Here is a 23,345-nt window from a genome sequence, read left to right as displayed (position 1 = left end):
AGTGTATTCGCCTTCATCAATCGTGGGACTGAGTTCAAGAGCTGAGAGGTAATGTTTCAGCTATATTGGACCCTGGTCAGACCCCACTTGGAGTTCTGTGCTCAGTTCTGGTCACCTCACTACAGAAATGATGTGGAATCTATAGAAAGGGTACAGAGGAGATTTACAAGGATGTTGCCTAGATTGAGGAGCATGCCTTATAAAAATAGGTTGAGTAAACTCGGCCTTTTCACCTTGGAGTGACAGAGGATGAGAGGTGACCTGATAGAGGTGTACAAGATGATGAGAGACATTGATTGTGTGGATAGTCAGAGGCTTTTTCCCAAGGCTGAAACGGCTAACACAAGGCGGCGAAGTTTTAAGGTGCTTGGAAGCAGGTACAGAGAAGATGTCAGGGGTAAGTTTTTTTATGCAGAGTGGTGAGTGCGTGGAATGTGCTGCCGGTGACGGTGGTGGAGGCGGATACAACAGGATCTTTTAAGAGACACATGGATAGGTACATGGAGCTCAGAAAAATAGAGGGTTGTGGGTAACCCGAGGTAATTTCTAAAGTAAGTACATGTTGGGCACAGCATTGTGGGCCGAATGACCTGTATTGTGCTGTAGGTTTTCTATGTTTCTAAGATCAACCCTATCATGTATTTACTCTATACTAGATTAGAAATGTAATCTAACTTTGAGATGCACCACTTCCGGCCCAGGACTGTGCTGCCCAAATGTACCCATGTGACTAAATAACCTATTAATCTGCACATTTTTGGAATGGGGAGGAAACCAGAGCACGCAGAGGAAAACCACACAGCAGGAAGAAGATATAAACTCTTTACAGACTTTGGCAGGAATTGAACTTGGGTTGCTGTCACTGTAGCAGCGTTATGCTAACCATTATGTTACCGTGGCATTACTTGCTGATGACCTCAATGTTTGTTAAAATTTGTATTTCCTCAACCAGTGAAATGAGCCACAGCATAATTCGGGGAGACTAGGATAATATTCAATCCACAATAACATACATACAATGTAAGCGTGAGACATAGCTCTCCCCCAACTAAGTTCAAAGTAAATTTATTATCAAAGTAAGTATATGTCACCATATAATACCCTGAGATTTATTTTCTTGTGGGCATTCACAGTAAATGCAAGAATCACAATAGAATTAGTGAAAGACTGCCCCGAACTAATGTGCAAAAGACAACAAACTGCACAAATACAAAAAGGAAAAAAGCAGTAAGTATCAAGGACACAAGATGAAGAGTTCTTCAAAGTGAGGCAGGAGTCCTAATAACCCTTCAATGACATTTAGTATTGTTTAGTTCTTCAGTACGTATAAAATGAAGATACCGTTCACTAGATACTGTATTATATTTTATGAGTAGTCATTGTGGAACAGGAATATAAATGCCTCGGCTACAAGACCAGCTCAAGAATATCCTGTATTAAGTGGATTTAGCTACAGATTCTTCTAAAACTCCTCATGACCAGAAAGTACTAATTGTCATGGACCTGAGACTCAGTTGCTCAATGGTTGCAATTGTAAATTAAGTATTCACCAACTGGAACAAAGCAGACTGCTCAATTTACATCTTGTCCGGCTTAAACGTCCATTCCCTCCACCTTTGACACATTGTCACCACAATGTGCATGTTTTAGCTATATCTTTCAAACCAGTGGCCCCCAACACTGAGAAGAGCTAGGGCAAGAGATGAACATGAATTCCAACTTCTTAAGTAGGACTTCCCAGCTACACACAAGAGTAAAGAAATCTTTGCTTTGTCAGTAATAATTAACAAAAATTTGCATCAGCTTTGTTTTGTACTCTGCTATCACAGTTTTGTTCTGCTAACTTCAGCAATCATGTTACTGAACCCATAGCACAGGCTGTCGTGTGGAAGAAGGCTGACTTTACAACACTGCTTCATAGCGCCAACCTGATACCTAAAAAGGTGAATGTCTCTAAAAACTTCGGATCAAATAATATCACAAGGTCATATGAATATTAATTGGAGTATTTTGGGGATTTCTGCTGCACTAAATTTAAAAAGGTAAAAGGTATAGGCTATTGCCTGTGATTTCCTGACAAGGACTCTGTGTACTACCCTTCTGCCTGGACTAGAGTACCAGCACTTCTACGTTTGGTATCTTGCTGTATCATAGAATCATATTCATATAGCACAGAAACCCACAATGTCTACACTGAGCATCTAAGCTAAATCCCTAGCCATCTGTATTGTGGGATTTCAAGTGCTTATCTAACTACGTCTTAAATGTTGTGAGAACACTTGCCTTCATCTTCCCAGAAGGTAATGCATTCTAGATTTCAACAATACTCTGGGTGAATTTTTTTTCTTAAAAGTACTCTATGTCTCCTCCCCCCAAATCAATTCTATGTCCTCTTGTTTGAAATATCTCTGCCTTGTGGAAAAGTTTTGCACTATCTATACACATATTTTGTATCCCTCAATCAGGTCGACCACCCCTCCCCCACAACCCAGATCTTTTTTATCAGACAACATCTTGGTGAATCTCATCTGCATCCTTTCCAGTTCAGCTTGCAAATCAGTTGTGTCTCCTGTTAATCATGTGAATGGCCTTTCTCTTTCTTAAATTCTTTTGCAAATCAACTCGAATACAAAGATAGTAGATGCTATGCACAGCATTGATTTTATTTATATGCAATTATTGCAAAAGTAAGATGATAGAAGAACTTCAAATTTTCAACATTAGGTATCGTAAGTCTCCCAATGCGGAACACGATTTTGTTTAAATGTTCTCAAAGTATATACTTGAGTCCCCTAGTGATGAAACTGTTGTGAACAATCAAGTCTTCTTCACAAACAAGAGAAACTCTGCAGACACTGGAAATCCAAGCAACACACACAAAATGCTAGAGGAGCTCAGCAGGTCAGGCAGCATGTATAGAAAAGATTAAACAGTCGACGTTTTGGGTTGAGTCCTATTGAAGGGTCTCGGCTGAGTTCTAATGAAGAGTAAATGTGGACTGTGTACTCTTTTCCATCGATGCTGCCCGGCCTGATAAATTCACTCAGCATTTCATAAGTGTTGCAAATCTTCTTCAATCAGCTTTCAAATCATTTGTCCCCACTTTAAAGGTTGACACTTTTTGATTTTGAAATTGCAGAGTAAACGTGTAGTTCACCTCACTTTGAGCTAAGATTTTGTATGCTGCACTCATGACCATTTCTTTACCTTGCACCTTTTATTTTAATCTTTTCAGATTTGAAATCTGCATTGTTGCTTCTGCTCCATCTCCAAACTGACGCTTGGAAATTGATTTCCTGTGTTCCAAATAGCCACATTACTGCTAGGCAACAAAACAAGCAGAGTGCCCATATGTATCAAAGGAACTTAGACATACAGTATATTAGTCTACATTTCCCAGTCACTGTCATTCCAGAGCTGAGACTGATCTGAAAAAAAATTCCAATCTGCTGAGGAGTTATTATCAAGCGGACAGCAAACTTTGAAGGGAGTCAGAGGAAAGGTGACTCCCACGGACAAAGAAGTTGGCAAATAATTAAAACTCTGTGTCAAGGGACAATGGCAACAGCTGGGAGAAGCCACTAGTGAAAAAGAAAGAAATCCTAGAGGGTAAAGAGAATGCTCACCAGTTAATTGTAGGAGTTCAGAAACCTCTCAAAAGCAACATTTCCATCTGATCAATTTCAGTGTAAATCTCTTGCGAGCTTGCTATCAGACACTAGAACAAAATTCTGCTTTGTAAACCATATCAGAGCAATTAAATACACAGAAAAATGTCAATTAGGTTAAATTTCACTCAAACCAAACAAAGGCAGGTTTGACCAAATAAGGTGGTTTAAGGTTACTAATTGTCTCCTGTCTTTTCTTACACCTCCTGAGAGGGTTACCTCCTCAACAGGAAACACAAAGGTATCTTTTTGCCCATACTGCAAATCAAATCGGTTGTCCATAGGTGCTCGATGATCAGATTTCATTAACATAGGTAGTATTTTGGCTGATTTGGATTAAACCAATATACCAAACAAAAAAAGTAGCTTCAGGTGCTTTATATTTCAAACAAAAATATTCATACGGGTCAAATGAAAAAGGTATTATTTCCAATAAAGGGCAAAAGAAATAAGTTGGTCAGCCAGAATTCAATTCTTCGCTGTACGTCATTCTTGTGTCAGTAATTTTGCTACAATTCTTTGCAATATCCCAATAAATAATAAGAATTGCATTCCTAACTAACTAGTTTCCACTGGCTGAGTAATGGAACTGATGAGGACACCCTTGCTTGGTCTACTAGATGATCGATGAATGGTTCTTTTAGATTGAACAGTGGTCAGAGTTTAAGAAGAACGAATATGCACACATGACATGTTCAAGCAGCTCAGTGCTCCTACTGCTCACGGCACACTTAGGTATCAATCTGATATTCCAGCTTAATAACCGCATGCCTTCTTCAACACTGTAATATTATTGCTCAATTCGTGGCAATGAGGGTTGGATTTCTAGGCAAGTTTATCGTTATGTGCTCTAGTAGGTGAGATACAGGTCCAATAAAAAGCTTACGTGCAGCAGCATCACAAGCATATAGGTTCATACAACAAAATACGAGATGTATATACATCTTCAAGTTAATTATATTACTTTTGGACCTAGGATCATCCTAGCATTACTTGAAGAGGATGCCTGTGACCATGCCCTGTTATCAGCAGATGATGGTCATTCAGGAACAGTGTGCACCAGATGCTCAAAAATAAGCCAGCGTCCATCTGACTGACATCAATCTGCAGCACGCTCAGACAAAGCATTGTGAACTGTTCGTGGTACATCTCCTTTACCCTTTGGAAAAAGCTGAGGTCAGCGGGTGGCAGGGTTGAGATATGTCTCTACCAAAGGAGGCAAGTCACCTTTGGGCAAAGTGTAACACCTGCTTAGCCCTCCTCCAGCCAATCAGGGTCACAAATAGCCATGGGAACAGGTGGTGGCCAGGCCTATGAGCAGCTGGTGCATATCAAAAGTCCTGGTTATGCAACCACCAATGCCAGGCAGACAGTCTCTGGAGGGAGTATTGATAGTGGCTGGAGTCACCCGTCTTGTAAAGATGCTTCCCAGGGGAAGGCAATGGCAAACCATTTCTGTAGAAAGTAGGAAAGACCATGATCACACACATCATTGTGATATGGGACATAACTAATGAACGAACAATACACAACAGCAACAGTGCCCCCTTTAAGAACATGTGGGACTTGAGGTAGCCACAAAATATCCAGGGGTAAGAACTGAACAATAACGACAGGTTCATTTATGGCTTGTGCTGCTTTAATTGATTAATAGAGTAGCAGAAGGTCTTAATTGGTCTCATTCCCTTTATGAGGTAAAAAACAAGTGGGTTTCCATCCCATGCATGAAGCATTGGTTGAAAATGGGGAGAGGATATTTCCTGTAGTGGGAGAGTCTAAGACCAGAGGACATAGACTCAGAGTAGAGGGACATCTATTTAGAACAGAGATGAGGAGGAATTTCTTTAGCCAGAGGGTGGTGAATCTGTGGAAATTGTTGCCACAGGTGGCTGTGGAGACCAAGTCATTGAATAAATTTAAGGCACAGGTTGATAGATTCTTGATTAGTCATGGCATGAAGGGAGAAGGGGAGAAGGCAGGAGATTGGGGCTGAGGGGAAAATGCATCAGCCATGATAAAATGGCAGAGCAATGTCGATGAACCAAATGGCCTCATCCTGCTTCTATACCTTATGGTTTTGTGCAAAATGAAAATGGGCTCATCTGAAGCATATCAACAACCAAGGACTGTGCAGTAGAACAGTGAAGGACAATCAGACTTGACACTCCTGGCAGGGAGCTCACAGAAGGATGGGCATAAAACAGGGAAGAGCATAGCCCTGTGGGCAAGGTTCATACATAGTGTGACCAATACATTAAGTTAAAGGATTACTATATTCACCACCCAATATGCAAGCCTGTACTGGTGGAAGAGTGGAAAAGAAATGGAATACTACTGGTGAAACTTATTTCTGTCATCATCACCACAAACAAGTATTCTAGCAAGAGAAAAGAACTACAAATGCAGGTAGCCTGGCTGGAAGAAGAAAATGCTAGAATAATTCCATACCTCAAACGAATGAGCTAAAACATTTCTCTCTTCAAATGCTGTCTCAACAACTGAGCACATCCAGTAATTTTTACTTTTATATTAAATACTGATTCCATGCAGCATTGTAATTAAAGTATACAAAATGATTAAAGCTGTATGTTTCTCTTGCAAGTTAGCTATGTCCCAAAACAAGGGTAAACTCACACATTATTTACACAGTGACTAAGATCAAACTGAGGTACTGTGTGTGTTACAGAAATCTAAGGATTCACGCTCCATTTCCTTAATAAGTACAAAAGGAACCAACTATTCCCTCAAGACACACAACTTTCTGATGTTTAATTATCAAAACCAGCAATTTTATCTCACTTTCAGATCCAGATTGTGGGTTAAAATGACAAGAAGCAAATGCAAGGGTAGTATCCGCTCATGCAGCTCTTTACCCAATTACTGTGTCAGACGACGGGGAATCCATGTAACTGCAGAGTCAAGTCCTATATTTTGGTAAAACAAGCCCAGGTTCCAGGAGGAAACACCATCACTCCCTATAAAAATTGTTAAATACAGCTTCCCTCCCTTACCTTCTTAAGATGCCAAAGGGATTATTTCTTTTGTTGTGGAAACTTATGTGTGGCCATGATATCTCTGCCTCTCTGTGGAATATGTTTAAACCTGTCTTGTTTGGGTTACCTCCTACACTTCATTCCAAAGGACTGATGGCTTGTTACCTTTTCCCCACTCTTGCACTGAACTGGAAGAATTCATTGAATTTTCTGTCTATGTCCATCCTTCCTTTGCCATCATGTGGATCATTTCTGACATCTGATGATCATTTTGGGAGGGACAGCTCACTTAGGGACAGTGTCCATGACACCTCAGCTAAGGGAGTAATATCCCTGCCCCTATCCTGTCAAGCTCCATTAGAATGTTCTATACCTCAATGAAACAACTTCTCATTGCTCTCCAAATTGCTTTGTTGCAATGGACAGCTGAGGAAGTGGACCCAAGTGCAGGACACAGGCATGGAAACGGACTTGGACATGACTTGGACCTGAAGCCTTGACTGGGCACGAAACCTTGACTCGGACTGGGGCTCAGAGCCTTGACTTGGACTGGGACTCAGAACCTTCAAAACAAAACAACGACAGACCACTCGCATCCCGGCTCGGACCAGCGGCAAAACAGCAGGCAACACTCAGCTGGACACGAGACGACAAAAACAAACAACGACAGACTACTCACATCCCGGCTCGGAGCAGCGGCAAAACAGCCGGCAACACTCAGCTGGACATGAGACGGCTCGGAAGACAGTCCCTTATTCTTGGCGGCTCGGAAGACGGTCCCTTATTCTTGGCGGCTCGGAACATTCATCGCCGCCCTAGCTACGGTGACGGACCAGCCCCAAGTAGCTGTGAGGCGGAGTTTTTATGCTGCCAGTTTGGATGAAGATCAGGTGCCCTAATCAAGGAGCCCGGTGGAACACGGGGAAAAGGAAATTAACTGAAATGAGTAGTTAACGCACCGGACCATGGCATGCTTATTCCACACTGGCCAATCCTCCAACCAAGGAATCAATTTGGACCATCTTTCCTATCACAATTTTCCCTCTCCTTTGGTATGGCGACATGGCAGAGTATGGTTACCGTAATACTAAACAGCACTATCTGTACAATCATGGTTCAACTCCCTTCACCGTCTGTAAGGAGTTTATACATTCTCCCCATGACTCTATGGATTTCCTTTGGGTTCTCCGGTTTCCTCCCATATTCCAAAGAAGTACGGGTAAGAGTTAGTGAGCTGTGGCCATGCTATGCTGACGCTGAAAGCGTGGCGATACTTGTGGGCTGCCCAGCACATTCCTCATTAATTTAATTTGATTTTATGCAAGTGACACATTTTGCTGTATGTTCTGATGTACATATGACAAATAAAGCTATTCTTTAGATCTTTCATCTCTTTGGTGATCAGACCCATACTTAATATTCCAGATATGGCCTCAATGGTACCCTATCTAAATTTCAGGAAGACTTCTTCATTGCAAGATTTCTTGAAAACAAGTATAAAGGCAAAGGTACTCTTTGTGTTCCAAACTACTAGTTCTAACGTAATGTCAGCCTTCTCAGATTTCACATACATGGCCCTTTAGCACCTCAGAAGGTTCATAAATTTACCAGAATAGAATTGTTTATAATTTTTCACATTCCATGTCCCCTGTTTCAACTCACACTGACAGCTAAGTTTGCATAATTGTCTAATATTGCCTTCCTTACAACTTTTCACAGAGATTCACTCTTGTTTTTAACCCCTCTTCCTCCATGCTCCCAGTAGGTATTTGAAACCTGTTACCTTATTACCTTTTCCCATTTCTGATGAGATGTCATCATCCAAGCAATTCTCACACTGTTTCTCTCTCCATAGTTGCTCCCTGTCCTGCTGATTATTATCGGTGATTGCTATCTATAGAGTCCTGGCTTGTGCTTACGTGGAAATGTGCCAGAACTACTCTGCTGAAATAACTAACAGTAATGGAGTTTAACAAACTTGTCACCTCGATGAAAACAGACCAGCCACATGAAGTGTCACACCACCATGTTCAGGAATATCTATTTTCCCAAAACCATGATATTCATGATACTGCAGAACCCTAACCCTACCTCAAAAAAGGCACTATATGGATCATCTCTTGCACTACCAAGAACTTGTCTTTGATTTGTGTCTTTACCTTGTACCAACATCTTGTCTCTTTTCCTCCCTCTTCACTCTCTTGAATCATTTACATTCTGTGTCATCTGTGTGCATGATGCTACTGCAGTGTACAACTTTCATTGCACCTGTACTAGTGCAGATGACAATAAGCTCAACTTTGCTTAATGTCAAAGGGACCACATCACAAGCAGTACAAATACTGGAGGAACTCAGCAGGCCAGGCAGCATCAATGGAAAAGAGTACTGGCAATGTTTTCGGCTGAAACCCTTCAGCAGAACTTACATCGACAATACTCTTTTCCATAGATGCTGCCTGGCCTGCTGAGTTCCTCCAGCATTTTGTGTGTCTTGCATGGATTTCCAGCATCCGCAGATTTTCTCTTGTTTGCGATAAGCAGTACAAGTTTGCCCCTAAGTTTGAATTCAAGTTTATTGCCTCCTGACTGTACATATACACAAATAAATGAAACAATGTTCCTCCAGATCACTATGTGCCCACACAGCACATAAACCAAAATATTATACTATGAAGAAGTTAATAAAATGCAATTCAAAGTTCATGTAGTAAAGCACAGCACAGGTAAACAATAAACAGTAAACAGCTCGCTGTCCCAGTGACAAGACCGTGGTCATGGCAGGGTATTCATTAGTCTGACAGCCTGAGGAAAGAAGCTGTTACCCAGTCTAGCAGTCCTAGTCCTGATGCTTCTGTATCTCCTCCCTGACAGAAATGGGTCCAAGAGATAGTGGGATGAGTGGCAGACATCGTCAACAACGCTTTGATCCCTTCATCTGCAACACTCCCAGGAAATGTCACAAATAAGGGGGAGGGAGACCCCAATGATCTTCTCAATGGTTTTTACTGTTCTCTGTAGGATCTTGCGGTCTGATGTCAAGCAGCTTCCCATACCACACAATGATGGAGCCAGACTGGACACCCTCAAAGGTGCTCCTGTAGAAAGTTGTTATAATAGGGTGGGAAGCCTTGCACATCTTAATCTCCTCAGAAAATGTAAATGCTGCTGTGCCTTTTGAGTAGTGAGGTGGTGTTTTGGGTCCCGTTTAGATTGTCCGTTATGTCCATTTGTGTTCTTCGCTCTCCACAGCAGGGCCATTGATGTGCAATGGAAAGTAGTTGACCTGTGTCCTCCTGAAGGTCACAATCATCTCTTTCATCTTGTCCACATTGAGACTCAGATTATTGTTCTCACACCATTTGACAAGCCTCTCAACATTCCCTCCGTATGCTGATTCATCATTGTTAGTGATGAAGCCAACCACTGTAGTATCATCAGTGAACATGACGATACGGTTTGAGCTGAATCTGGCAGTGCAGTTGTGAGTCAGCAGCGTGAACAGCAGCAGGCGAGGCACTCCGCTCCACGTGATGGAGCTTGAGATGTCACTGCCAACTCGGACCGACTGGGGTCTTTCAGTTAAGAAGTCCAAGATCCAGTTACAGAGAGGTGTATTGAGTCCCAATGAGGACAGTTTACTCACCAGCCTCTGAGGCATCATTTTCTAGGCAGGACAGGACGGAGTGGAGGGCCAAGATTATGGCATCATCAGTGGACCAGTTTGAGTGGGAGACGAACTTGAAGGGGTCCAATCTAGCTAGAAGATGAGATTTTTATGTGGTCCACTATCAGCCACTTAAAGCGCATCATGACTGTTGAAGTCAGTGCTACTGGAAGGTAATTGTTTAAGCCATTTACCGCTCTATTAAAGTGTCTGAAGGCAGCCTCTGGTTGTACAGTCTCCAAGTGCCTGACTCTCAAGGTCTCGTACAGTTCCTTGAGAGCCAGGTCAGTATCAGCCTGCAGTGGAATATACACAGCTGTGATAATAACAGCCATGAACTCCCTAGGCAGCCAGAAAGGTCTACACAGCAGCACAAGGTACTCCAGATCCGGGGAACAAAAGGATTTGTGGGCATGCACATTTTGGGGGTTGCACCAAGCATTATTGATCATGAAGCATACCCCACCTCCTTTACTCTTCCCGGAGAGGTTTTTAGACATGTCTGCCTGGACAGGGAAACCCAGAAAGCTCGATGGCATGATCTCTTCCGTCAGCCATGTCTCCACAAAGCACAAGACGTTACATTACCTTGTTTCCCGCTGATGGCGATTCTGGCTCTCAGTTCACTCAGTTCTATATTTTCCTGATTTTACTCACAGAATTATTAAACAGAATGTCAATCTAGGATAAAAGTATAGGTAGAAGTAGGGTGTTTAACACCATGAGAGATAATGTTGTTTTTGAGAAGAGCTGTTTGAGTAGGCAGAGAGAAACTGGGAGATGATGAAGCCTGAGGAAGTTATCATGTGACATGATACCAATGAAAGGTCACTAAGATGCAGTGAATCTTTCCAGCATTACTAGCTGTTATGCATTTCCCCCCACTTCAATATACTTAAGGATTATTTCTAGTGAAGTGGCATTGACTTGACACTTTAACACTGTTGTCCTCACTACTGAGCCTACATCACCTACTAAGCATCCCCAGCATTTTATTTTTCTTTAAAGGACTTAGTATTTGGCCTCAAATTAACATAAGATCATGAAGGTTTGTTCAAAGTAAATTTATTAACAAAGTACATATATGTCACAATATATAATGCTGAGATTCATTTCCTTACAGGCATACTCAATAAATCCAATAACCATAATGGAATCTATGACAGACCACACTAACTGGGCATACTACCAGTGAGAAAATGACAACATACTATGAAAATACAAAAAGAAAGATGAAATAATAGCAATAATAGTAATAAATATGCAATAAATTTCAAGAAGATGAGATGGAGTCCTTGAAAGTGAGTCCAAAGGTTGTGGGATAGCCTGCCACAACATATAGACTGTCAAAAAACAGTTTTAAACCATAATTTCTTTGCCAACAGTAAATGGACATTATATTTTGAAGAAAGCACTGTGAGGGAGGCAATTTATTCTCAATTAACAATTACATATACAGAAATCAGTCACTGTTCTCTAATATCCACGCATGAACGATTGAAATACACTGAACTGGGCTGAAATAAATAAATTTTCACTTATTTATTCTTCGCAACAAAAATAGCATGTCAAACTTCAAAGTATATTATCAAAGTCTGTATACATTATACAACCTTGAGATTCATCTCACCGGCAGCCACAAAACAGGAAACCCAAAAGAAGCCTTTAAAAAAAACGACAAGTGCCCAGTGTACAGAAAAAAAATCATGCAAACGATAAAATAAAGCAACTAGCACTTAGAATGAAAGGGTGTCCTCAGACATGAAGCTGGAGCAGGTCCACAGCCTCAGGCTACATCCATACGAGACCGGATAAATCTGTAACCAAAGCTTTTTTGCTTCGTTTTGACCCTCCGTCCACAGTGAAATGGCGTTTTCCTCCCCCAAAAATGGAACTTTTCTAAAACACTCTTCAGAGTGTGTAAATCTGAAAACGCTGGTTGGGCGGTGTAGTGTGTACGGGGTAACCGGAGCTTTTTAAAAACGCTGTCATGACGTGCCAGCACAGATGGTGGCGGCAGCGTGGCATTTCATTCTTTTCTTGAACGCAACCTCCAACACCACAACAACAATATCTGACAATAGATGTGTAACAGCCTAATGTAACATTGTATGGAAATACAAGATAACGCTGATGCAGACATGTTTTATACACTCAACAAGGTGTTTTATTAATGTATTGCTTGTGCAAGCATTCAATAGATGCAATTGTCACTACTTCCAAAATGTCATTTTTAAGTAGTAGCTTATGTTTGGCATAGGTGTGAAAATGTTAAGGCCTAAAAAGGAAAATTGTAAGTTTCACTTTTACTCAGGTAAAAATAAAATCACTTTTGCCCAGTAACTCGTTTTATTGTACATGTTAAATACAGCAAAATAATACAGAAAGACCTGGCAAAAGTAAAGGCAAACAAATGAGGTAACAGCAAATTTCACTTTTGCCCAGTAACAAGCCTTATTGCATTTAGTTGTAGCTGTCGTCCCTTTCAACGGTGAAGAGACTGTGGCTGTAGGAAATGTTTCTTGGGTGACCCCTTTGTGGGAGTGGGGAAGATGTTGGTGGGGCCACCTGGGGGCCTGTGTGTCTGTATGTGTAGCTATTGTAGTGGCTGTGAGGCTGGTATGGTGGTGGTGAAAAGTACTCGGGGGGAGGGAGCCATCATATTCCTCATCATTGCAAATCCCTCTGCAACAGAGTTAGTCAGTTTTTCAATGTTCGTCGTCAGCCGGGTCATACTGTCCGTGAACTCCCTGTCGTTTGCCTCCATATGCTCCAGTATTTGTTTTTTTAAGTTTTAAGTCCTCCTGCGCGAGAGCCAACAGCTGTCCATCGTTTGGCAATTTCCTTTTAAGTTTTTCTAGTCTGTAACTGGACAAATACGCACCAAGTATACCATTTCCTCTTCGCTTGTTTTCTGTAGATGTGTCCTGCGCATGCCCAGTAGGAGGAGATTCACCCAAATACCCATTTTAATATGGATGGAGGTATTTTCAAAAACACCTGATGTGGATGCCTATCGTTTTTACCCAAAACCGGCATTTTCAAAATTATCGGGTCTAGTGTGGACGTAGCCTCAGCCTCGGTTCATGACATAGCAGAGTAAAATGCCGCATATAATTAACTTCTAGCTTATATCACACCATGGGCCAATCCCACCAAGTGAAAAGATGTCAGCAGTAATTGCAGTTTGTCAGGATTATTGTCCAACATGCATGAACACAGAACAACCAGACATTCTGACCGTGACATCCCTACAGTGTTCTGATCCAGATTCAGAATCCAGCAACAGAGCACGACCTGTAATTTTTATTTTAAGATTTTTTTCTTATTTAAAAAAGAGATGATTGCATGTTTGTTGCGTGCAAATGTCAGACATTCAGAATCAGTAAAACCAACACCTTTGAAAGCTGGTGAGCATTGTGAGAGGCCTCACCAGCTGTCAAAGCCATTCTGTGATAGTGCAAAGCACATTTATCTGAATAACAGTTACAGCGGTATGAGAAAAGAACAAAGGGGAATTATATTCTTATGAGATGAAATTTAGAAAGAAAACTGCAGATGATAGAAATCCAATGAAAAAACAGAAAATGTTAGAGAAACTCAGCAACTCAGACAGCATTTGTGCAGATAAACAGTTAATGTTTAAGATGAAAGATCCTTCCTTCCTTAGAAAAAGAGAAATAAGTTACTTGGGATAGTAGTGAAATGTTGAAACTAAGGGAATTTCTCTGATAGAATGAGTTGCAGGCACAAAGCGTTAACAGTTTCTCATTTGCAGATGCTGCCTGAATTGCTGAATTTTCTTCAGCATTCTCTATTTTTGTTACATTCTTATTAATTGCTTATGTAAAGTTTCTAATCAGTTGAAAGTGTTTAAATCAATTGTAATGTTGTTAATCTTATTTTAATATTTTATTATTAACCGTATTAAGTGAGATACTCGGATGCATTTGTGAAACTTATGCAGTCCACATTTCTAGGGTGGACCTTTGCCAGCTGACGACAGCATGTTGGTGGATTGGGGGACTTGTCTGGCTAACTTATGTAACTCAAGACATTTTTTCTGCATAGGATATTGATGTTCTGTTCCAGGATCACCTACACGAATGAGATCAACTTCTTTGGCTCATGAAAGGTTGGGGGAAATGGGGAAGATGAATGAAGTGCCCCCCCGTTCAGAAATACTTGCACCAGTATGTCAAGTATGAATTATAAGTTCACAATTTTACAGCATGGAAACAGTCTGTCTAGCCAAACTCATCCATGCTGACCATAATGCCCACTTAAGCTAACTCACTTGCCTATGATGACCCACATCCCTGTCCAGGTACTTGACTAAATGTCATGCAAAGTTTTATATCCAAAAGGTTGTTCTATATAACCACAGTCCCATGTATGAAAAACTTCCCAAATGATGTCCCGATTCCTATGTTCCTGGGTATGTTGGTTGGCATGGGTGAGTTGGGCCAAATGGCCTGTTTCTGTGCTGTATTACTCTATGCCCAATATCTGCTCTAGCTCCACAATGAATCCATCACCTTCTCTGACAACACACATCAAAGTTGCTGGTGAACGCAGCAGGCCAGGCAGCATCTCTAGGAAGAGGTACAGTCGAAGTTTCAGGCTGAGACCCTTCGTCAGGCCTGATGAAGGGTCTCGGCCTGAAACATTGACTGTACTTCTTCCTGGAGATGCTGCCTGGCCTGCTGCGTTCACCAGCAACTTTGATGTGTGTTGCTTGAATTTCCAGAATCTGCAGAATTCCTGTTGTTTGCGTTGTTTCCATCATCTTCTCTCGTCAGCAAAAAATATACTAGAAACTGAGCTCAATCTCCCAAGTTAACACTGATAACTTCTCGTCCAAAAGTCTAAGGGAGATCACAAGTATCAAATAAGTTGTGACACTCTGCATTAGTGGCTGCAGTTTCTAGCTCATATTTTATAATATAATAATGGAAGAGACATAGGATTGAAGATTTGGAACTCTTTCGTGTTATCATTAATGCTTTAGAGCTCTGACTAATACCTAGATGGTTGCCAGAGGAACGCAAAAATAATTGTGACTAGTCCACTCACCTCCCCTCTCTGTGCTTTCAGTTTGCTGTTGGCCTTAGTCAGACAGCTTTCTTTGTCTTCCCCAACTTGTAAGTCTTCCAATCTGTTCTGGAGAAAAGATAGAAGGTGTGAAAACATTTTTAGCTACAAAGTGATTCACTAATGCACTTAGTTATAGCATTATGACCACATTAACTCATTTTACTATGATTGCACCAAGGAAAACAATGACATGACTTTATGTTCAAGCTTCAATAACATCTAGCATTGTCAACATAAAAATATTCCTCATATTTACTTTGACTGCACAAAACAGAATTCAAAATTTTTATCTCTATTATTGTATGACAGATTCACTTCCAGTCCAATGATGAACTAACACTAATAGTCATAATCATGTCTGAGAAGATAGGAACAGATACAATGTTCCCTGATCTTTATGAACTGGAAAGGAAGAAGGAAAAAAGAAGAGTTGCTACCACTGCTACAATAACTCCCAATCATTGAGCACATCTGCATGAAACACTGTCATAGAAAAGCAGCAGCCATCATCAGAGATCCCCAGCACCCCGGTCGCTCTCTTTTCACTGCTGCCATTAGGTGGAAGGTACAAGAGCATGAGGACTAGCACCATCAGGTTCAAGACCAGTTACTACCCCTCAACCATCAGGTTCAGGACCAGTTACTACCCCTCAACCATCAGGTTCAGGAACAGTTACTGCCCCTCAACCATCAGGTTCAAGACCAGTTACTACCCCTCAACCATCAGGTTCAGGACCAGTTACTACCCCTCAACCATCAGGTTCAGGACCAGTTACTACCCCTCACCCATCAGGTTCAGGACCAGTTACTACCCCTCAATCATCAGGTTCAGGACCAGTTACTACTCCTCAACCATCAGGTTCAAGACCAGTTACTACCCCTCAACCATCAGGTTCAAGACCAGTTACTACCCCTCAACCATCAAGTTCAGGAACAGTTACTATCCCTCAACTGTCAGGTTCAAGACCAGTTACTAACCCTCAACCGTCAAGTTCAGGAACAGTTACTACCCCTCAACCATCAGGTTCAGGACCAGTTACTATCCCTCAACCATCAAGTTCAGGAACAGTTACTATCCCTCAACCATGAGGTTCAGGAACAGTTATTACCCCTCAACCATCAGGTTCAGGACCAGTTACTACCCTTCAACCATCAGGTTCAGGAACAGTTATTACCCCTCAACCATCAGATTCAGGACCAGTTACTACCCTTCAACCATCAGGTTCAGGACCAGTTACTACCCCTCAACCATCAGGTTTTTGGATAAAAGCGGATAACTACACTCACTTGTCTCATCATTCAGATGTTCCAACAATCAGTGATCTCACTTTAAGGGCTCTTTATTTCATTATCTCATGTTCTTGTTATTGATGCTATTTATTTATATTTGCTTTTGCAGAGTTTGCTGGCTTCTGCACTCTGGTTGATCTTTCATTGATCCTGTTATTGTTCTATTCTATAGATTTGCAGAGTATGCCCACAAGACAATGAATCTCAGTGTTGTATATGGTGACATATGTACTTTGATAATAAAATTTACTTTGAACTTTGTATTTCACATCCCTAAGAAACGTTATGTAACTGGATACAAACATAAAAATCCCTTTCATTTCTTTCTTCATATTAAAGTCAAGTTTTTTTTAATATATGTTAAAATATCAGTAATGAAAGCAGCATGAAAATTTGAGCTTGGATATCCAACCTAACCCTGACAATCTAAAACATTCAGATTCAGAGAATGCAATCCCAACCAGGCTCAAGAGTTTATTGAAAATTTGATTTACTTTCTGTGTTACTGCTATGGACACACTTAAGGTTGTTACATTGATACTGATAGATCACGTTGACTCAGTTATATGAAGAAGAAATCCTTAAGCGCTTGTCAGGTCTCATTTGCTAGGATTTAGTTTTCTACCTGAAAAGACCACTTATTAAAATTTGTGACACATTGTAAAGGAACAATCATTTTATTGATTTCTCAAAGTCAACTTAAGTTAAAGATTGTCCTAACAATGCTCCTGTTGACTCAGTTGCTTCTTGTATTTTTGGTAACTGGAAAGATTCTACAGGAATTACATTTTCTGAAGAAGTCAACATGTCGAAGATAAGATGGAAAGTGTTATTGTGGAAAGGTGCAGTAAGATCACAGACATTACATGTAATTTCTAGCATCAGGCATTTGGCTTGCTATGGATACCTTATTTGCTTGGAGATGCACGGATGAACAGAGAACTACATCAAAGATAACTGGCAATTCAGACAAAACTCTTTTAAAAATGTCATCACCTAATCAAGAAAAACTGCATCTGTGAAAGTATGAAAACTTTGAATTAGAAAAATGTTAAACAAAGCTAGCATGCTGGTGGTGTTTTAATATTCAAATGCCAGGAAATGTTCCATCTGTAAGTAATTGTCTTTTAATAAATACGAAAATCTCGGTGTGAGTCACATATACTAGACCAAAAGAATAGCATCTGTTCATCATTAAATAATGATTGAATTATTAAAGTATTCACTGGCTTGTTAAGCTACCCCCTCATCTGCAAGTATTCACTGTGGTACTTGATTACTGCATAGAACAAAACAAGGTTTAGGGAAACATCCTGGTGCTCTAGCTGGCACCACATCAATCAGGGCACTGGTTTGCCCTGAATGCTTTTATATGAAACTGTTTATACTTCCAATTATTGTTATTCTTAAAAGGATGTTCAAGCAATATCCAGGCCACTTACGCTTTACCCGAGACCCTTGGCAGACTTTGTGCTCTTGCGCCCAGCTGTGAGATGCTAACCAAATTGGGATTTGATGCCATTCCTCATTCTTTTCTTACACTTTGGGTACAACAAGGAACTGCTGCTAGCAGATAGGGGACCAATTTCCGTTCAATAAGTGACAGGGTACTTGTAAAATATACACGATTTAATGTAACAATGGGTTATATAATAGATTCATATTTCTGTGGAGTAATACTTGGTTTCTACTAATATCGGCTTGAAGGCAGAAGCCCACAGTATGGTGAATAAACGCACCCACCATGGTTCGGCACACAATTCCCAAATCAATCAACAGCTGAGATCATTCTCCTCAATAAACCATCAAAGTGCTACACACCAAGCATAGATCAATACCATATACTCAGATAATTCACCAGGGATCTCATTTCCTCTTGCAGTAACTTAGATTTAAGACCAAGTTCTATATTTGTTAAAATTCAAAACAGCAGAATAAAAAGTGACATCTTTTGGAGTACATTTCAAATTTCTCACTGAATTTAAAGGCAAAAGATGATGAAAAGCAGCCTGAAATCTTCAAAGGTAAAACTAATAGAAACAGACTAACAGTTACAGGAAATTAATACATACAGAGTGCACAAATCATATCCCATCATTGATCCAGAATATAATAAGCCAAAATGATCAGCAAAGATCATAATGCTCTATTTGGAGCTAACTCAGAAAATTAGACTCCAGTGCAATTTTTCCAATGTCTAGCTATAAAAATATGATGAAAAACCCAATGGCAGCACAGCCAGAAAATGTAAATTCCATTAAAATTCTATCTGCCAAAGATTATTTTCTTTTTCAATAGGTCTTCATCAGTTGCCTGGTAAGACAGACAAAACATGCACAAAATAATTATAATTCCTTCCTGACCGCAGCCTTCTGACATTTCCACTCTGCTCTAATTATGGTCTTTTTCTCCACTCTATATCAGAGCTCCACCATTGGTGGCCATGCCTGCAGCTGACAAGGTCATAACCTCTGGAATTCCCTAGAAACCCTTGCACCCCCTTCTCTTCCCTCCTTTAAAGTGATCCTTGAAATCTGCCTCTGACTAAGCTTTCCATTATCTGCTCTTACACCTCCTTTCATAGCATGATGTCAGTTTTTTTGGTGTGTAATAATAATTGCATGCAACATTTTAGGGCATGTGCTGTATAAGTGGGAATTACTGTTAATGTTCTCAGCAATGGATTGGGACAGGTCAAGGCTCTTCCCTGCTCCTATATAATGGTACAGGGAAAGAATTTGAATTATAACATACTTTTCATGACTCGAGACAGCCCAAAGCACTTTACAACCAATTAAGTACTTTTAAAGTTGAAATGCTGGAAACTCAGCAGCTAATTTACACTCAACAAAAATCCCACAGATAGCATCAACCTGTTTTATTGATAATGGCTAAGGGAGAAATATTCACAGGGAAGCCATGAAATTCTCCTTTGAATGCTCTCATTTATGTTCTTTTGAGGGTAGAAATATTAACTTCAGTTAATGCCCCACAGAAGAACCAACATCTTTGGCAGTGCAACCCTCCCAAAGTGACAACCTATCAGGTGTGGCCACCTTTTTGGGAGCATGTACCCAAATTAATGATAATCTTCTAAAAAAAAACTTTGCACTTGCCACTGTACTTTTGAACAGAGATTATCATTGATTAATGAATTAGTAACAATGACTATGGACTTTGCAAAGGAAAAAGATAAGTCCTGTTGCTTATTTACATGTATTCATCGTTTACCTATTAGTAAAAATACAACTCAGACAGATTGAGATAAGTGAGCATTTTAGAAAACCAGTTCAAAATTATTATTAATCATTAAAAAACAACTGAAAAGTAACATTTCTAAATAGTATTGTGTACATCAAATCCATGAGGATTTCAAAACGTATCATCCTACATCACATGTTCTTGCAACTGACTAGCTGGCACCAAGCCGGTGTGAAATATTTCTCTGCCCTCTGGTTGTAAAAATCCATTTGCCATTTCATTTGGCAGTAAAGCTGATTATCATGTACATTTTTATTATGGGTGGGGTTTAAAGAATCATGGGGCAGCAATGTATGCTGTATCGCAACATAATTTTTGTGCTTGCCATCTTGGGACACACACCATAGGTTGACCACCCCTGATTATATCCTCACAGATCTGAGAAGAGATTTGAACCCACAACCACCTGACTCACAAGGCTACACCCATACATTGGGAGTAGACACTAGGTCAATGTAAAGCTAAGAGATTGCAAGATGAGGACCAGATGCATTGATAGGGCCGCATTTGCTGGCTACAACTGCAATGCTATCCATCCTGCCGATGTCCCAAATTCCTGACTGTATGCAAGGGGTGTCCATAAGTTGGGTGTTCAAAGCCCAGAGAGTGCCAGGTGCTATCGAATACAGAGATACTAGCCAAGAAAATCTATGCAGCAGAATATTATCACAAAGTTAATTGGTACTTACTGGTTGTTTCAGAAATGATGCCACCTTGCACAACATCCACTTCAGTCCTCCTCGTCCAAGGTCAATTCTACTTTATACACCTTGGGCTTTGCGCTCAATAGAATGATGCAATATGGTGTAAAACATTTCTCCATTCTTAGCTGTGCAGTAAGGAGAAGAACTTCATAGTATATCTAATCAAACATAGCTAGGTAGTCTTCAAATTGAAGACCATCCTGACAGCTCAATCAAAGATAACACAATGAAACAGTGTGCAGAGAGATGACCCAAGAGAGTTTGTAAAATCACTCCTTGCATTTCCTTTACTACTTGTAGTGAGTGAAAGGCTTCTTGGGAATGCAAAGGAAGCTTCAGTGAAATTTAAATGGAGTCGGACCATGCTACTGAAGCCAAAGGTCTACTCAACAGTAACAAGCTCAGGGAGCCACAAGAGACTGCAAATGCTGGAGTGTGATGGAACTCAATGGGTCAGACAGTATCTGTAATATCCAGCTGGCAGAAAAGACATCTCCCCTTTACTTTTCTGTCCAGATGAAGGTTCTCACTCTAAAACATCCAGTGTCAATTTCTGACCATAGATACTGTCTAACCTGCTGAGTTCCTCCAACTTCTTATTTGTTAACAAGCTTACATCAGGAAAATAAAATTAAATGAAACGAATTCCAGAATTCCAGCTGGTGCTGGATACTATCATACATGCATACTTTTATAATATTTTGGATAAGAGCCAATTTGCTTAACTACACTGGACAACAAAGATTTTGCTTCCTGAATACTATTGGTGTACCTTATGGATTTTAGGCTGCTGATCATGAAAATCACCATGAATTTCCCTAACGCGCGCAACTTTTTTTTTGAAATTGCCTGTATGTGTTATTTCAATTTATAATTCAAGTCAGAAAAACTGATGCCAAGATTAAGGAAGGCATTTCTGTCCACAAGTCAAACAAGTCATTAATGGCAGGCAATGCAGATAACTACAGAGCACCTTACCATGTGCAGCTGCTTGACAACATACTTCAAACATACAAAATTACAAAGTGCAACATGTCACAGTGACCAGGTCTCTAGCACTGAGCCTGGCTCTGTGCCTCAGAGGGAAGGGGTGGGGGGGATGGAGGAGAAGAGGAGTGCTAAAGTGATAAACGATTTCACAGTTAGAGGAACAGAAAGAAGATTCCATGGACGTGAAAGAGATTATCGGATGGCATGTTGCCTCCCAGCTGCTAAAGTCAGGGATGTCTTGGATTGGATGGAGAGGGTGAACAGCCGCAAGTCATGGTACATTGTGGTACAACGACATACGTAGGAAAAGAGAGGTACTGAAGAGGGAACATTACTGAGTTTTGCAGAAACTGAAAAGCAGGACCTCCAAGGTAGCAATCTCTGGATTACTGCCTGTGCCACATGCCAGTGAGGGTAAGAATAGGATGAAATGGCAGATGAACGTGTGACTGAGAAACTGGTGCAAGGGGCAGGGTTTCAGATTTCTGGATCATTGGGATCTCTTCTGGAGAAGGTACTGTATGACCTGTACAAAAAGGAAAGGTTACACCTAAACCCGAGAGCGGCCAGTGTCCTTGCGAGCAGGATCCCCAGAACTGTGGAGGAGGGTTTAAACTAGTTTGGCAGGGAGATGAAAACTGGAGTGATATGGCTGAGGATGGGGCAGTTGGCATATAACTAGATACAATGTGTAGTGAGACTGTGAGTAAGGACAGGCAGATGATAGGGCAAAATTGCAGTCAGTGGAATGAGTTAAGAAGTGCAACAGGGGGCTAAAGTCCAAAAGAGTGATGAATACAGGACTGAAGGTCTTATATATGAATGAACGCAGTATGCAGATAAGGAGGATGACCTTGTAGTGCAATTAGAGATTGGCAGGTATGATGTTGTGGGCATCTCAGAATTGTGTCTGCAAAACGATCATAGTTGGGAACCTAACATCAAAAGATACTCATTGCATCAAAAGCACAGGTGGATAGGCAGAGGGGGTGAAGTGGCTCTGGTGGTAAAAATTTAGATCAAATTCTTAAAAAGAAGTGACATAGGATCAGAAGATGTAGAATACCAGTGGGTAGAGTTAAGGAACTGGAAGGGTGAAAAGACCCTGATGTTATGATACACACCCGACTGCACCAGCTTCCAGGGTTTAGACACTCTGACTCTACAGAATATGGATAGCATTATGTGGCCCCTTTGAAGATTCAGGCCTGCCCCGCTAATTGATGGCCAATATTCCCTCTAAGGTGTGCTCATGTACATGCACACATGTCTTTTGCTACTGGCGCACAAAGGGATTTAAACTGCGCACAAAAGGCTGTCGCCCTCGACCTCATTGGCATGTTAAGTATATTTCATGATCATACACAATCACATTTCCTTTTCTGGTTTCTGATGCAGATGGTGTTGACAATGTGGAGTTTGCGATGATTTGTCGGCGGATTTTAGAACTGGCTTAATTATACTGCTTATTTTTTTGAAGAAGAAGTTATTCAGTGTGCACATGTTGTAACTGGGCAAAAAAATTGCACAGCACAAGATTTTTGCACACACTGGTCATTACAAGTTAGAGGGAACCTTGTTGGCAGCCATGTTTTGACACTAGAGTTTTAATATTTAAAGAGCACCTGAACTGAGGTTCGGTGTGCAATTGTCAGCTCTACTTTGGATTCTAGTCTAG

The 23,345-nt window shown here is 40.7% G+C and overlaps 1 protein-coding gene across 9 annotated transcripts in view; it reads right to left on the bottom strand.

Moving 5' to 3' along the window:
* The window catches only part of LOC140187173 (putative uncharacterized protein MYH16), a 328,506-nt gene that overhangs the window by 137,422 nt on the left and 167,739 nt on the right, over positions 1-23,345 (bottom strand). For all 9 annotated transcript variants that reach the window (XM_072242198.1, XM_072242202.1, XM_072242203.1 and 6 more), the window contains one exon: positions 15,402-15,488. In XM_072242198.1, the coding sequence (XP_072098299.1) occupies positions 15,402-15,488 (87 nt within the window). The remainder of the gene's footprint in view (positions 1-15,401; positions 15,489-23,345) is intronic.

Source organism: Mobula birostris, chromosome 24, assembly GCF_030028105.1.
Source record: "Mobula birostris isolate sMobBir1 chromosome 24, sMobBir1.hap1, whole genome shotgun sequence".
Taxonomy (NCBI): Eukaryota; Metazoa; Chordata; class Chondrichthyes; order Myliobatiformes; family Myliobatidae; genus Mobula; species Mobula birostris.
The sequence above is the reverse complement of the archived record's forward strand: the minus strand, read 5'-3'. Positions and strand labels throughout refer to the sequence as shown.